This window comes from Pavona decussata, unplaced genomic scaffold (assembly GCF_977016875.1).
Source record: "Pavona decussata unplaced genomic scaffold, jaPavDecu1.1 SCAFFOLD_11, whole genome shotgun sequence".
In the NCBI taxonomy this organism is placed as follows: Eukaryota; Metazoa; Cnidaria; class Anthozoa; order Scleractinia; family Agariciidae; genus Pavona; species Pavona decussata.
In genome coordinates this window covers 4132501-4149872 of record NW_028145434.1, presented here as the reverse complement: position 1 = coordinate 4149872, position 17372 = coordinate 4132501, and the positions used below count along the sequence as shown (strand labels likewise).

Here is a 17372-nt window from a genome sequence, read left to right as displayed (position 1 = left end):
AGAACATTTCATTTTAGAAATCAATCAAACATTTTGGATGTCCAGCCACTTATTATTCAGTTACAATTTAATTTAACTTTTATCAAACCTACTGCACTACCTTATGAGTATATGTCTTGTCTAACTATATTTGAAAGACTAATCAGCAGGGCAACTAAGTAACAAAGGTGCATACATATATGTTATTTACCGGGCGGGAGGTCCGTATGGGAAAAAACTGTGCCCGAGGTCTTGAGTACTCAAGACCAAGGGCACAGTTTTTTCCCATACGGACCGACCTAGACCGGTAAATAACTTATTTATTTTTTTGGTTGTTTGCTTTTTTTTCGCTGGGACGTTTGTAAGAGTGTAAGTTTAAGGCTGGAGGAGGAAAGTGGTAACAAAATCCTAAGAAATAAATGTAAATAGGGCATCAATTTAAGTGGCATGTTTATAAGAAGTTTAATTTTATTTTCACTCGCAAGTCATCATGTAAAAAAAGAAAAAAACATTTAAGAGTCATTGAAATGACAATCATCTGTCAAACGTCAAAAGTGGATGAACGTTGACACGCTGCAAATGATGACACGCATGTCCAAAAGGTCTAAAAATATCGATCGAATGATAAAAATTATGAATGAAGACTCAAACACGGCGAAGTTTACTTTTCTTAACGGTTCGATACATGTTTTAAACGTCCCTGGATTTGTGAAAACTAACTTTCCAAAAGCAAGTTCAAGTTAATCTGAGTCTGTGTCATCTGAGATGATAATGTGGCGTTTTCGCGGCTTGGACCGAGCGAGCTTTCACCACTGCTGCAAGGCGCTGTATTGAAAGAGAAATTGAACGTGCAGCCTTCAATTTTACTGATGTTCGAACCAGCAAAAAAAACAGTGAAGGGATCCTCGCCTTAAGAAGCTTGCTTGTCTTCTCTCGGGTTGAATGGGTGCTGTGAGGCTTTGACTGCTTGATTAAGCGGTGCATCGTTTGAAGAGATGGGAGATTTCGTTTCGCTGCTCAGTAGCAAGGACATCTTGCGCTGGTGGTCGTCGGAAGGAGTTTTGTAGGAATCTAAGCTTTTTGAATTCTTATGTCCACTCCGCTGAGCTACATAATAAACAGGAATTTCTGCATCCATCAGCCTTGAAATGCAGGTTTTTCGCACAGAATGGTTGGTTACATTTTCAGGCAGTCCTGCATTCTTCGCAGCCTTCGATTCGTCAAAAATTCTCCGATCTTGTTTTTTCCGAGAGGAGCTCGACGGCACCACATCGGATCTGCAGGCTTTCTTTTGTGGTTTATTGCCAGGAAGAAAGGCGCCTCGGGTCTCTTCATTTCTTCAGGACGATGGCTGGCGAACTTTAGGTACAAATGAACTAGCGCTGAATACTTCTCTGGAGCGATGCAAGTGTACCTGGCTCGTACCGTCCGCCATCTTTTTTACGGACGTCCATGAAAAATCTGCACAGCAGAATGTTGAGCTCGTTAGGAGGAATGTTTTCCAAGGTTATTGTCTCTCCAACTGAGGAACAGTATCTTCGCCAAATGTTCAGATCGTAAGTTGTCTTTTTTTAGTGTTATCAGGGCGAAGTGAGTGAAAAAAATCTTGAATTTTGCTTAATTGCCTGTCTTGTTCAACTTCTTCACATTTTAATGCCGTCGTTTCGTTATGGGTTTCTTCTTCTGGGTAGTAAAATTCACTTTCGCTGTGTACACTCTCGTCTGAATCCATTTTCTTCAGAATTTATATTTTCCTTACATATTTCTACGGAAAGTTGTTTACGTGTAACTGTTGCCTTTGTTTGTAAACTTTCGCAACAATTTCAATTTGCCGCGAATAGCGCGGATAAAAATCCGGACCGTGGTCCGTATCGTAAAAAGCTGTACCGGTTACGAGCGCGCGATTGGCCAATCAGATTCGAGGATTTGAGATTCCGGCCCGCGGAGATACTTTAGAAAAAAATAATAATTGTTTCTTCGATCTGACATAACAAATGGAGGTGAGTAACGAAATAGTGCATTATTTTGTCATGAGAGATATATTTTGGGTGCCTTGGGTGTATTCAATCGTACAGTTTAAATGATGGTCATTCTAAGTGTATGATTCGTTAATCAAATCGATGCTAGAAGCCTTTAGTTGACAAAAGAAAGCGTTATTCCAAGAAGCGGATTTTTTAACGCTAGACGCTTCATTTCGATGTGCTCCTTGTTTACTCAGAAATCAGAGAGCAGCTGTGAGCTCAACATACTAGGTCAAATGCTAACTGTCATACTGATCTGTCACATTCAGACACCAGATTTGTCAAAGACATCAACAGAATAGAAAGGATATATTTGCATTTTAACCCTACGAGGAAGTGAAAGCAACATTAGCATTTGCAAACTTCGTTGGCATTTATCGACGAACAGCCTTCTAAGTTTTGGGGTCCGCTTGAATGTCTTAGTGAGAGTTGAGACGCGGTGGAGGTTTAGACTGAGGAGGGGTTTACGTACTGATAAAGGAAGACTAAACCTCTCGCAAGCCCACAGACGGCGTAAAGTTTGAAGTCTCTCGCCTTAGAATGTGCTTCGATCCGTGAAATATCGAATTCGTATGAAGGGACTGAAACGTCTCGGAATTCTACCATACTTACTCTTTAGCCTAGCACCAAAATAAGAATTATTAACGGGAAAGGACTACTACCCAATAGCCTTTTATATTGAATAGTTCTGATCTAAACTCGAAATGATTTTACACGATTTAAAAGCTCGAGAACGTCGTTATAACTGGACTCAGGGTTTTGGTCGTGTTATGTAACTGTGTTATGTAACTGTTTGTAATGAATTAATCTTAAAGGACGAAAATTTCGTCTTAATGTTCAGTGCAATATGAGAAAGCTGTTGGTAATTTACTCAAATTTAAGAACATACGGATGAGCGTTCGTTGCCTGACATCTAAAAACAATCTCTGAGTGGAATGATATTCAGTCAACCTTGCATAAGAATAGTGCAGGTCGGCGAAATTATTCAGATAGAATGCACCCGTCGTTTTCCTGTGGCTTGTACATTACAACGTTAACTGGTTGTGTAATTTTTGTTCGAGTGTTAAGTTAAGTTAGAGCTGTATATCTTCTTCTCCATTTTAAAAAGTAAGCGTGCTATTTCCAATTCTTTAAATGACATCTTAAGGGATAAAACTGTACAATTTTCATTTGCTTGCATTATAAATGGTATTCACACACAAACACAACACTAAAATTAACACTTACACCTCGAGGCAGCGACTTACAAAATACAAAAAAAAAACTAAATATATGAGGTTCCTTCTTCGATAAACCTTCGGCCTGTTCCTTCGCAAAGTTAACTAATTACTGTATATCTTCCGGTTAATTTCGGCAAATTTTGTGGCTACTTTCGTGTTGTTTACGATTAAACATACCGATATGACCTTTCGCGCAACCATGGTTTTTGTTCAGTTAATTTCACCTCCTTACTATAAATATCTTAGAAATTATACTACCGCCGGGGTTGGTCCTTACAGCATATACATTATGCATTAAGCGTATGCCCAATAAGTTATACACACGTCTACATCGTGGGAACACGGCAAACAAATGCATCCAATAAGACATGATTTAAAGAAAATGTTTCGCGGTTTGTTGAATATAGCAAGGTGGATTTTATTCTCTATTTGCTTCGTTTACTTGCTCATCACAAGGAGGAAAAGACGAAATCAGGAACCTGTAGAAAACGACTTCGAAGAAGGTAAGAACAACCCAGTTTTTGTAAACGAATGCCTTGCATTCGACAGTAAACGAGTCCATGGATAGTAGCTAATGTCTAAAACACAAATTTTTAAAACTAGCGTGAAGCGCTACATAATTAGTCTTTAAGACGGGAAGTTTGGATTTATATTTCTCGCTACTTCCGACTGGCTATTGCCATCGGCTGCCCATTATTTTCACTGTCTTTCAGTTTTGCCTCTAGTGAGATCTAAATTCTACTTTATTTTTTCCAGAGGGAGTACCAGTCCAGTGCACAGAGGACCTGCTACCTGTTTAAGGAAATGCATGACGATCACGGCAACGCCCAAAAACTACGTTTATCTGAACATCAATGTAGAGTCGACATTTACAGGGTGTTTCAAAAGTTCGTGGACACTTTATTTTAATACAAATAAATGATAGTTTTAGAAATCCGATATTAATGAAGGTTTTCCAGTTTTATGTACATTGTTTCCTTTGACCACTGTTGAAACATCAATATCCAGAGTGCCCCCCATTGTTCTGTATAACGTTTTTGAGCCGTTGCGGCATGGAACGAGCTGGCTCCCTTAGGCTTGCTAGCGGTATGTTCTGCCAGGCGTGCCGTAACCTTGATTCTAGTTCTCCTTTCGTCTTAGGGATCGGATCTCTGTATGCAGCTTCGTCGATGATGCTCCATAGGTTTTTAAGGTCAGGTGAATTTGCTGGCCACTCATCTTTTTGGATAATATTCGGGAGGTTTCTCTTGCCCCACTGCTGTGTTGCTTTCGCCGTATGAGCTGGTGCGCCATCTTGAACGAGGCTCGCATTGCTATTGTTTGTGAAAAGCTTTCGTTTTACAGGCTCTTCTGTGGTAGATCTTCGGCTGAAAAGAGGCTTCACTTCTCTCTCAAGGATTTTTGTGATGTAATACTCTGCCGTTACAGTCTGTCCTTGCGGGATGAAATGTAGGGAAGTAAGGCCGCGGCCTGTCATGCCACCCCATTTGGCGCTTCCTTTAAATTGGTACGATGGCGGAACTTGACTCTCCTGTGAGCCCCATACGCTATCGTATTTAGGGTTCGGAAAATGAAAAAGGTTTTTAAGGTACTCATCGCTAAAGAGAATTTTCCCGTTCATCTGCTGTAAATTTATGATATTTTTAAGCGAATACTAAGCGAGCTTTCCTCTGGTTGTTGCTCAGAAGTGAAAGCTTTTTTCGTCTCAAAGGTTTTCATCCTTTTCTTGACGTATACCTCCACACTGTTGGTGCAGATCCAGGCAGACCTTTGTTCTTCAGTTGTTTCCTGATTTTCTTGTAGAATTTCCTCTTTTATACTTTGCTTTTTCTATAACTTTCTTTGCCATTCTGTCAAGGACTGATGGTCGACCACTTCTTGGCTTGTCGTAAAACTCTTGTGAACCTTTAATACCACTTCGCTACCCAGCTCTTGCTTTTTTGCAGTATTTTAGCCGTTTCTCGAACAGATACTCCAGATGATCCTAGAGTTGCTGCCTGTGCTCTTAAATAGACTGCATTTTTAGGGTTCATAATTAAAAATTATACCAAGACGTGGAAAATCTACAATATGTAGTTGCTACTGAAAACAGACAAAAATGGCAGGAAAGTACAGAAACACACACGTTACAGATTTTCACCTTTTGGCGGGAAAATATTTATTTCAACGGGGATTTTTATCTGACTCATACAAAAGTTCTGAAAATCGATAAATAATAAGATTTGTTAATATCTGCAAGAAAATGAAGAGAAATATAAGAAATCTGGATGAAGTATAGACTTTTTAAAATGTCCCCGAACTTTTGAAACACCCTGTATAGCGTGTAACAAGAGCCTCTCTAAACACCTTACAGTTTACAACTGAACTCGTCATCTTATGTTGTGTCAACTTATGGAGAAGTAAACCTCGCCGGTGAACACTATAAATACTTTATAGACGGTCACTTTTAGAAGGACATTGTTAGTTATTACTGGTAGTGGAGCTCAGAACATTTCATTTTAGAATTCAATCAAACATTTTGGATGTTCAGCCACTTATTATTCAGTTACAATTTAATTTAACGTGCAATCACACTCTATTCGTGCGAAATTACTTGTTTAATTTTCGCACCCGTTATGTTAATTTTTCGCGCCAAGGATGTAATTTGCATGATCTGTTACATAGTTCCCTTGACAAGGAAGTCATGATCACTCCGAAACGTCGGCTTTTATGGTACGTTTTTGCTGTTATATGCTGCAACAATTAAGTTTATTTACTTTTTTCTCTTATTTCTTTTCTTGTTCATTTTATGATCCTTCCATACCACTTCTAAAGTTAATTCCCATATAGCTTGTTGCACTCATTGCTTGATTTCTGTCTGTATCAGTTGATAACAATTTTTATCTCGCTGTCAAAGTCATTACACATGCACTTGCCGACGTATTGTAAATATATTTAATTATGTATCATTTTGGGCGTTAAAATAAATATCGAATTTTACATGGATTACTTTCCCTTTATAGTTTTCAGGATACGTGGAGTGGTGGGATAATAAGGGATCAATAATAGGGAAAACAAACAGCAGGTCTGTCTTGTCTGGCGGGACTTGATACAATCTCGAATGTAAAGAGTATCCCTAATCACGTAAAAAATGGATACCAAAGTGTCGCATTTCGCGCGCATGTCACGTGGATCACGTGACACTTGACGCTTTGTCTTCGTATTGGTTATTTCCCGAAATCCATTATTTTAAACCCTTCAGTTAATTTAACGGCGCCAAATTCAAGCAAAAGGCGGGCAAGTGCAGAAAACATACTATATATTGAAGGTAAGTTGACGGTTTCAGCTTATAGGCCTCGACACTAGTGCAGGAACAAATGCTAACTTGGTCTATATCGTGGCAGTTTCCGTCCTTGGTAATCTCTATCCCAGTGTCTTCGTTGTTCGTATCACGGTTTGCTATTTATAATTTGTCGTAACACCTCGCCATAAAGCCATCCTCTAATCATGTCTAACGGCTGCTTCTGTATTGAACATCTTGGCCGGAACGGCACATCGTTGAACTTGAAAGGTGTCTCTGTATTAGAACGTGCTTTGAAAATATAAAAAATCGTACAAGTGTTAAAACAGTCTGCCGCTGTTGTTTTATCAAACCTACTGCACTACCTTATTGTTGATATTGCGGTCTTTTGATCATGAAGAAATAGGTCTACTGTACACTACACTTCGTCAGCAAACCATACGATTTGTCTTGAGGTCATTGAATGTTTCTAGGTTAATTTAGTTCCTTTCAAGTGACAGCAGCTCAGAGTTATGTTCTCTGATACACTTTCCTTCTGCTCACGCTTGTCCTACTTTGGCGGTTACTTAAATTTGTTTAGTTTAGTCAAGCGTGTCCGAATTTGTTTATCTCTTAGAGACCCTGGGAAAAGTCCCACGCCATATAAGTACAATATTGTAGTTGCACATATCCAGCAATTAGCATCTTCTAACGTTTGTATGGATTATTCAAACAAATCTAGCAAACACGATCTGGTGGTAGAAAACAACACTATTTTCATCCGTTTGATATGTTGGAATATATTATCGGCTAAGCCGAGGGATAATAATTAAAATGAGTAACAACGACAGACAAACAGTTTCTCGAAATCCCTCGCCTGTCAACGTTGATCATGCACAGAAGGTTAAATATGCGGAATATGGAAACGAAAAGGGGATTTCAGGATTAACTAAGAAAGAGAATACGTTGGAATGCCATACCGGTCACACTCATTAATTATCACAGAATATTTATCGTACGTCATCACACTTTACGGAAAACATAACACAAACACAAACTGATAGCCGCCATCAGAGTCTATACAGTTTTTTCCTCTTTTCCACAAAAAACGGTATTCAATCTATAAACTTTGAGCTGAGCTGGCCTTTGACGTCATTGGTTTTGCAAATCATAGCCTCCTACGCACCCCCAATCGGTCTTAGCGCAGTTAAAGCGGTTCATTTCCCCTCCTCTGCGTTCAAAGAGTATAAAATCTTGATAGGAAACCTTTCTTGGTCATAACCTGAGAATATCAGTTCACCATAAGTACGCCTTAGTTGTTGAGACGCTTCTCAGATTAACTTTGAGCTTTTCGCAAGAATTTCGTCCCTTTGGCTCGGGCAAAGAATAGGTTAGTAGACCTTCAACCTTTCCTTTCCAGTTCATCTTAAAAGGTAAGGAAAATAGATTTGTTTGGAAAGACTTTGCAGTCTGTTGCATTAGCCAAAATGAAACTCAATCGTGTAGCTCTCTAATGATTCCGCCGTGCCATTTCCACAAATTTGTTTATCATATGATCGAGAAACCTTGTTTACCTAAATTAACTTTCACGGGTCAACAAGGCATGTTATGATGGAACCGCTTATTCATGATTGGCCAAGAAAAGCAGACAGGGCACTGCAAATAAACACTAAAAAAAATGATTCTATGATGTCATTAAAAACAGGTTTGAGAATGCGTAAGAGTCTGATATGTAGGTATCTGCTTATGGCTCGATAAAATGTAGAGTGAATAAAATGATTCGTATCCACTGGATTGACTACACATTGGGCTTGATTCCAACTCAATATTGGGGAGCATAACACAAAGGTATCACACTTTAAAATCCTGTGCGTTCGGTTTCAACTCGTTTTAACCGGAACATATAGGCCTTTACACGAACTATACAAAACAAAACTCCATTCCACGTCACAGTGCTTTGGGCTTCAAACAAGGATTTATATTTGACTACTGCAGCAATATCTCGATCCTTTTTCCACCACTCTACAAAATATCATTCAGTATTGTTCCCAACAGCTTTATCGTCCATGCCGTGTCACGATTTGGTTTCAATCCATTATATTGACCTAGCTGTAACGCTTGCTCCAAGATAATCTCTCTGAGCACTAAAGGACAGTTACAAAAATAAAGGACTCACCGGCAAAAAAACTTTGAAAGAGTGGGCCATACGGGAGAAAAGCTTAAACAAGTACGTCCGGCCGATAGATTTCCTGCATCGCTAAAGACTGTATAGCTTGGATGATAAATATTAGGGGATTCCCCGTTTCTTAAGAGGTCATTGACTTGGAAAACAAAAGAAAACGACAATATTATAGGGATTAGATGTCACAAGTTATCTGGTGCGTAAAGACTGCATACACAAATTTGTTTTGTCTGAGGCTATATGTTCTTCTTGCCACCATGCAAAGCAGCTTCATCGAGCAATGTAAGTTGAAGTATTGTTTTGTAACCCAGTGCATTAGTTAACGCGGGTTTTGGAAATAAGTGATGTTTGATCTTTGCAGAACTTCTGCTTGACAGACTGTAAACATCGAATTTGCTTGACATACTAAGAAAGCTTTCCCTGCAAGTTTAGGAACTTTAAAATGCAGTTTAATCTCTCTCAAGTCGTCTGGAAACGTGGATATAATGAAACCAATATGGAGGTCTAAACTAGTATTACAGTAAAGTAAGAAGATCTATTTTCCCTCAGCGAGAAGTTCGTGTTAATTAAGAGTTAACGTTCAGTTATATTAAGCAACCACGACAACAACAAGGTCTTTCCTTTTCATGTCTCGATATGCATGAAATGCATGTCTGCATTTGTTAATCTAGTCTATTCAAGAACCGATAAGCTTGCCTGGTGCAGGGGAATGTGGGTTTCTCGATGTTCTCTTTGTCATTGGGGATCGGGAGGAACTGAGCTTGGGCAGATCCAAAGATAACAAAAAAAACTATCGAAATTTGAAGTGTCGAAACTACCGAACTTATCGAAACTGGAAATCCTGGAGTTATGTGTTCATTCCTGTTTCTGTGTAAGGACCCACCCCTTTATAAATCGAGTGTTTATTTTTGCGAGTTTCCAAGAATCGTGATTGCGTGACGTCCATGTATGCAGCATCTGGCCTTGTACCTATCAAGCGCCTTTGTAATTAATTTTAAATCCACCTCGCTTGGCAAACTAGTATGGCGCTAATATATAAAAATATAAGGTTTCATGTAAATTATTTCACACAATGAGCTTCAACAATCATAGGGTCAATACCTTAAAGCTTTGTTAAAGCATCAATTTGTTAAGAGTCCGGTGTTCATTCGGCGAGACGGTATTCATAAACCAATATAAAAATAGATCTGTTTACCGTAAACCTGATCGACTGCTGTCGCCCTTTCTAGTCTTTCCACCACGATTTCAGACGATTCACTTAAGCTGCATTCATAACGCTCTTCATATGGAAATTACTTTGCAAACGAATCAGGTCTACTGTCACTTGATGGTCGTAGTGACTCAGTCTATTCATCCCACAATGCACCGGCAAAACGTTTTTTAGAGGGGTGTCTGTTACTATATCGGACCTGTTTGGTCCTGAAGTTAAGTTCCGGTGTTATATTCTGAATATCACTGGCTCTGTATCAGGACAAAAAGGAGAACCAGGCCAGTTTTTTCTCAGTTTTAGTCAGTTCATTTTTTTATTGGTCTTCTCTTTTCGCCGAAAACTTTCAAAGGCTTTGTTCAAACAAAAGCATTATTTAAATAAGAATACACTGACGCGGGGTACTTTAAATGTTTACCGCTTCAATAGAGTCACTTTCGACTACATTACTCCCTTAAAGTATTTACTGCTTCTGAGTTCTCTGAGTACTTACACACCTAACGCCCGGCGTATCGAATTCGATAATTGAACGGTCGGCAATGTAACTCAGTCGAACTTTCGATAATCAGTTAGTATAACCGAACATTGACATTTAGTTTGATATTTTTGGGGACGTTTTTCTATTTATTCCCTTCAATAAAGGTTGAGAATGATTACTCTACTTAAGAGATGGATTCCGAACAAAACCTGATCAGATTGATTTCGATTGCATTCGGATTTTGTTCGATTGGTTCGATAATCGAACTTACCTATGATCTCAAATGTCGGCAAACAACGAGGAATGAAAGCTGGTCGGATGCATGGCGCGCTTTTTTATGTTATATCTCTGGGTAGCTTCTAACAACTTAATAGATGGCAATAAAAGACAAGTCTTTTATACATTTTGATCTCAATACACGGATCGAAATTTGAATATTTTTTTTTTCACAAACAAAACTTGTTTCCACGTGAATAGTCACCAATTTGGCGTCGTTCGGGATTTTACAATTTTTTTTGGCCTTAAATTCTTTTCGCTAAGTGAAACGCAGCCAGAAGTGTATTTTTTCACCTACTATGAATACTACACATTAAATGCAACAGGAACTGGTGAGCGGAGTTCTTAGATTATTGTTCTTTTACCGCTAGCGGCGCATGAATAGATTTTTTTATCCCGACTGCTATTGTCAATTTTATCTCACCTTCGCACATCTAAAAGTTTGATTGACAGCACCTATTTCAACGAAGCGAACACGACGCGAGCCCGAAACAACGAAGCCAGTTACCTGTTACTCCCGTGGGAACAAGTCACCATCTTTATGCCTCATTTTGCAAATTTTGGCACCGTAAGTACGTGTCGCGAAAGACAATAGAATTGTTGGCGATGGAATAAGTCACTTTCAACTCTCCTTAGCACAGCAGACAACGCTGAACTGATTCTAACATCTACCCGTACCTTAAAATCGTCATTGCGGCGATATTCGGTATTATGCTTAATAAAAAAGGAAGTAATTAATAGAGCCCGTGAAAACAAGCAAACAGACACAGAAATAAAAAAAAAACTGGCATATTGAAAGGAAAAAACTATTGCATGTGATGGAATGAGGCCCTTGCTAACACAGCGAAAGCCACAATTGAGGTTATGAGGTATGGCTTATCAAGTCAATGATTTCATTACTCAGTTCAAAAACGTGGCCATAACGCACCATATCAGTGTTAACACAATATAATTAACCTTTTTTATTTTATTTTCATCTATTCAGGGAGTCAACTGAGAAATCCTAGTGAGAGACACAACTGATTATAACTGATGCCAGGATACATAGTGTCTTTGACCGGCAAAGACGCAATTGACAGGCGATATTTGTGTTCACTTTGTGAATACATTCTAAGAGATCCTGTCCAGACAGATTGTGGCCATGTATACTGCAATTCATGCGTCCAGCAACTCAAACGGTAACTAAAAATGTGACATGATTATATTGCCATTCTAAAAGTTACTTCAAATGTTCTGAATGGATAAGAATAACAATAACACTCAATCTACTGATTCACTACGCCAGGAATAACCCTTAGACAATGAATGATACATTGCTTTATTGAATTAACAGGAAGGATGGACTGGGCTTCACCTGCCATGTTTGTAAGCAACCATTCAGTCAGGTATGCAACCAAGTTTCTGAGGAACTACCACATCAAAGTTGCGGCGGTGATCGTTGTAATTTCCAAAAGAAATGCTAAATGATACCATTATCTCGATTTTGTGGACGTGATTCAAAGTCACCAGTGACAAGTTAAACTGGCATTTAGTCACACTTCGTTACTAGTCCAGAACGGTAACAGGATACCTCTACTGGCGTTACCCGGCAAACCATGCAGGAATTCATGTGTTGAAAAGTATGGAGAGCACCCCGTCCCTTGTCACTGTCCCTTGTCACCATGCGGCAGCAGAAATCAAGACCAAATCAAAGAGCCATTCTAAGACATATGCTGTTATGTGTACAGAGCGGCAACAATATATCTTTATAGCAATCCTTGAAGCACACCGTAAATCAACAACTAAGTTACAGCCTTATTGATCCAACTTTGTTTGAGCACTTTGAAATATTGGGAGAGATAGTAGTCCCCGCATCTCTCCGTAGCTAATCGAAGTTAAGCACAGTTCGTTAATATGTCAGTAACAGCAGAACATCAAGTCATGTATTTCAACTTCCTTGAAAACAGCCCAACCCTCGGTCGTTTTCTAACCAATTTTCATTGGCCCAATGGCTGTCTCATTGTAGGTATTTCTTGACAATTTCATGAAGAGAGAAGTCCTTTCCCTCACCTTAGAATGTTCGAATTCAAATGATGGATGCACATGGAAAGGAGAAGTTAGACACTTGGAGGTAAACAGAAAACAACGTGTTTCAATATCGAAAAATAAAAAAGGTCTATTAAGCAGAACCATTCAGTGGCGATAACAGCAGGAAAAATGGGCTGTTAGGCTTGTAAGCCTGGCAATCTCCAACTATTTCAAGTAATAGGGAATGGAACGTTGAGTTGGAATCCCCTCTAAAACGGTAAAATGGCAACAGATGAACCAGTACTCGACAAGATATCAAGAAATGTATTCAGGTAAACGTACCTGGAATAACATTGCATATGGAAAGAAAGTGAGAAGGGAAACATTTCAGTTATAGCTCTCCCAAAGCTGAATCACCGTACTAGAAATATACTTTTTTTTGTGACGAGACACAGAAATAAACCAGTGCGCAATAAGGGTCTTAAATACCTTCTTTTCCATTTAGAAACACCTTGCGTCCTGCCTTGCAGAAAAAGAGCGTTGTACTAATCATAACTGCCCCGAATTGATTAAAAGATCGGAGTTTCAGCGACATGTGGAACAGGAATGCCAATATCGCCGACAGCTGTGCCCTTTATGCGGGGAATCAGTTACAGCCGCTGTTCTCAAGGTCAGTGAGAACTCTCTGTGTACAGTCAACGTTTTACTCAGGAAGGGACACGGTAAGGTTAAAAAGTTGTGATGTGAGACGGTGACCCAGCAAGACCAGGAGAGCTAACTCTTCCCATCAAACCAAACTGGATTTCAACTGAGTAGAGAGAGCAACTTATTTAAGGAGGCTCGAGGCAGTTTTTTTGGACTTAGGGTGGAAGTTTTGAAATTACAATCTCGCATACAAGATAAACTTCGATCTCCTTCATACTATATCATCATTTCAACATATGATCAAAGTTAATTTTCTCATCGGTTTCCAAGCAACAGCTATTACTATAGCAACGGAAGCGCATAGCCTCTCATTTTAAACATTGTCGATTATCTCGACATCTAGTCAGACACTTTATGACAAAACTTTAGGGATTTAAACTAATCAATCTAAACAACTTGTAGGCAAAATTAGAAAAAAATTTGCAAGAGCGTTTTCAAGTAAATAATGAATCAATTTTTATGGGGTGATTTTGTTTATTCCCACATTCTTCACCAATATCTCTGGCAAAATAAAACTTGACACTTTGTCTTTTCTGTTAAAGGGTGTTTCCTCATAGCAAAACATTCTAAATGTATATTGAGCTTCATGGGTGTCTCCGATTTTAAGATATTTTCGTTTGAAAACAGTTAAAATAAAGCGCAGATGAATGAAAAAGTTACTACTTTGCATAAATCGAGATATCTTTAAAATACCCCGGCAGATTTTTCTGTTAAATTACAAGCGGTTAGAGTAACAATTCTTTTCGATATTCACGCATGTTTTAGGCTCAAGAACCGAAACCGGTGTTACTGATAAGAAGGTTGAATCTTGGTCAAGTTTCAGTCATTATTCGCTTTCTCCGAACAAGAATTTTATTTTGTTTGTCCCGGTCTATTCCACTGTTATTCACGTGCTGTGAATATTTATGATTACGTGAAGTCGTGCAAAAGGTAAAATTAACATAAATATATGCTCCTGCTTCTCAAGTTTTCCATTGTAAATTTTACCTTTTGCACGACTTCACGTAATCATAAATATTCAAAGCACGTGAATAGCAGTGAAATAGACCCGGACAAACAAAATAAAATTCTTGTTCGGAGAAAGCGAATAACGACTGAAACTTGACCAAGATTCAGCCTTCTTATCTAACACCAATTTTGGTTCCTGAGCCTAAAACTTGCGTAGATATCGAAAAGAATTATTACTTTAACCGCTTGTAATTTAACAGAAAAATCTATGGGTTGCATTTTTAAGATATCTCGATTTATGCAAAGTAGTAACTTTTTCATTCATCTGCGCTTTATTTTAACTGTTTTCAAACGAAAATATCTTAAAATCGGAGACACCCATGAAGCTCAATATACATTTAGAATGTTTTGCTATGAGGAAACACCCTTTAACAGAAAAGACAAAGTGTCAAGTTTTATTTTGCCAGAGATATTGGTGAAGAATGTGGGAATAAACAAAATCACCCCATAAAAATTGATTCATTATTTACTTGAAAACGCTCTTACAGATTTTTTTCTAATTTTGCCTACAAGTTGTTTAGATTGATTAGTTTAAATCCCTAAAGTTTTGTCATAAAGTGTCTGACTAGATGTCGAGATAATCGACAATGTTTAAAATGAGAGGCTATGCGCTTCCGTTGCTATGGTAATAGCTGTTGCTTGGAAACCGATGAGAAAATTAACATTGATCATATGTTGAAATGATGATATAGTATGAAGGAGATCGAAGTTTATCTTGTATGCGAGATTGTAATTTCAAAACTTCCACCCTAAGTCCAAAAAAACTGCCTCGTGCCTCCTTAAGTTGTCCTTAGCTTTCTGGAGATTGAAAACCGGTTAGTAACATAACAAGAATATCTTCACACGGAACGCTCAACTGAAGGTTTATACAAACTCCACTAGATTGAAAAGACATGGGTTACCTAGAGCAGAATAGAACAGGATCACAGTCAGTCTATAGTCAGCCATCACCAAGCCTGTTACGAATGTGACGCAAAAGAGGTGTATGTAACAAACAACCTTTACGTCCAGAAAAGGTACGTCATGAACCCGTCTAGGTTAGTCATCAAAGAGAGCTGGAAACGATGACACCACAACCAGTATCCTGGCAAATGATGTTGGGATTTTTCAAAGTAACGCGAACCACTTCTTGTGCGAGCCGTGGTCAGTTGATTTTGTTTCGGTTAATCGGAATTTCTGACTTTTCAGGGCAAATTGTAGACACCCGAGGGTGTATTACTGTGCTTAAGAGTATTAGGCTACTCTTGTTATAATTACAGTTCATGCTCAAATCCCGCAGTGACAGATTCCGTTTAAGGGATGTTAAATGTCAAGACATCATTGACAGTTAAGTAATGCTTTGTGACTTTCTTTTTAATTTTCCAGAGTCATCAAGCACAGGATTGCAAAATGTTTCCCGTGCAATGTCACAGATGCGGCAAGGAGGGAATTCCACGAGGAGAGGTAACCACAGTAATCCCTTAATCGAGTAGATGTCTGTAACACATGTTCCCACGCGGAGCTAACAGACTGAAATGAACATTTATTTACAATCACTTTGGATAATGCCCATAGTATTGTTTATATTGTTTTTTGTTCTTTATCACTCCTTATAGAAGATCAACATGTGAGAATGGTGTATTATTCAGTGAGTGACAGGAAAACTCGGAAAAAGGAAAACCGAGTGCTTCTATCAGGAGTCGAAACTAAGACCTTCTGATTACTAGTTCGGATGCTCTACTACTAAGTACAGGAGACTTGTGGGAGCTAGGGCCATTAAACTAAGTGCAGAGGACAAACAGCCTGCATACTGCTTCGATTTGAATGTCTTGTCCAGCCTTTTTTTCAACAAAACCCTTCAACTACCATCGTGGCTCGTTCCAAGCTCTGTTTTTAGACCTACATGTCAATACCGCTCCTTATCGATCGTTGCGTCAGCTTTTTTTTCGTAGATAGAAAATAAGAAACAAGACGATACGTCCTGGGTTTCCGAGAGGCACCCTTCGTCATATTTTCAACAAATGATATAACTTACAATTATACTATCTACCCTTCACAAAGATGGATAATCACTCGAGTCCTATCAATGGTGACTGTGAAGCAGTGGAGAGAAGCTGTCGATTTGAACAAATTGGGTGTGGTGCAAAGCAGGTTTGTACGAGAATGATGAATTATTCAATGAGTGACACATGCATACTCGGAAAACGCAAATTCGAGTGCTCCTATCAGGAGTCGAACCTAAGACCTTCCAATTACTTGTTCGGATGCTCTACCACTGAGCTACAGGAGACTCGTGGGAGCTAAGGCTTTAAACAAGGTTCATGGAACAAACATCCTGCATAGTGCAAGGATCTGAATGTCAATGTTAAATATTGAATGTGTGTCGCTACTTGACGCTTAAATTTACTGATAACCACTGGTATTCGTTTTGCAACATCTGAGTACTGCTTTCAGTAAAGCGAAAAAATGCCCTTTTATGGGTATCCAGCGAGCGCTCAGATTCCATGTCGCATGGTTTCATTTTTGACTTCTTCGCCGCTTGTTATTTAATTATGAATATCTATATTTATTTAGTGGCAAATAGAGGACGGAACTCTTGAATAAACTAAAATATATTAAACGTGATTCACAGAAAATGAAGCAATCGGAAGCCAAGGAACACAACCAACAGTGCGCAGATCTTCACTTAAATCTGCTGCTAACCTTCGTCCTTCGTCTGGAGGAGCAAGTGAAGAGTCAGCTCGGTTTGGTCGCCGGTGCATACGGTGGAGGAGTCACTGAAGAGTGGATGAGGAGTTCCGAGAGGCACATTAACAACGCAATATCAAGGATAGATACAGTCGTGAACGAGACAACTGATTTGCGACAGAAGCTGCAAAATCATGATCAGAGGCTTGCGTTGCTGGAAGGGACGATCGTATCACACCGAGACTTACCAATGGCATCAACGTACGCATCTCTACAGAACGTCCCATTATCAGGGGACATTTCTAGACGACTTACGAACGCTGAAAATGCAAGTAACAACATCGAGTTCTTGATAAGTGAGAC

At 39.0% G+C, this 17372-nt stretch overlaps 1 protein-coding gene across 8 annotated transcripts in view; it reads left to right on the top strand.

Annotated features, from left to right (window-relative positions):
• The window catches only part of LOC146488308 (TNF receptor-associated factor 2-like), a 36832-nt gene that overhangs the window by 15026 nt on the left and 4434 nt on the right, over positions 1–17372 (top strand). For 2 of the 8 annotated variants that reach the window (XM_085123139.1, XM_085123153.1), the window contains exons 2-8: positions 11608–11800; positions 11956–12007; positions 12628–12732; positions 13135–13299; positions 15708–15785; positions 16383–16472; positions 16954–17372. The exon at positions 16954–17372 is cut by the window's right edge and continues 31 nt beyond it. In XM_085123139.1, the coding sequence (XP_084979265.1) occupies positions 11655–11800; positions 11956–12007; positions 12628–12732; positions 13135–13299; positions 15708–15785; positions 16383–16472; positions 16954–17372 (1055 nt within the window). In that variant the 5' untranslated portion in view covers positions 11608–11654. Of the gene's footprint in view, positions 1–6460; positions 6532–8823; positions 8948–9885; positions 10171–11237; positions 11801–11955; positions 12008–12627; positions 12733–13134; positions 13300–15707; positions 15786–16382; positions 16473–16953 lie in introns of those variants that run through there. The other 6 variants (XM_085123160.1, XM_085123148.1, XM_085123130.1 and 3 more) reach the window with 6 other exon arrangements.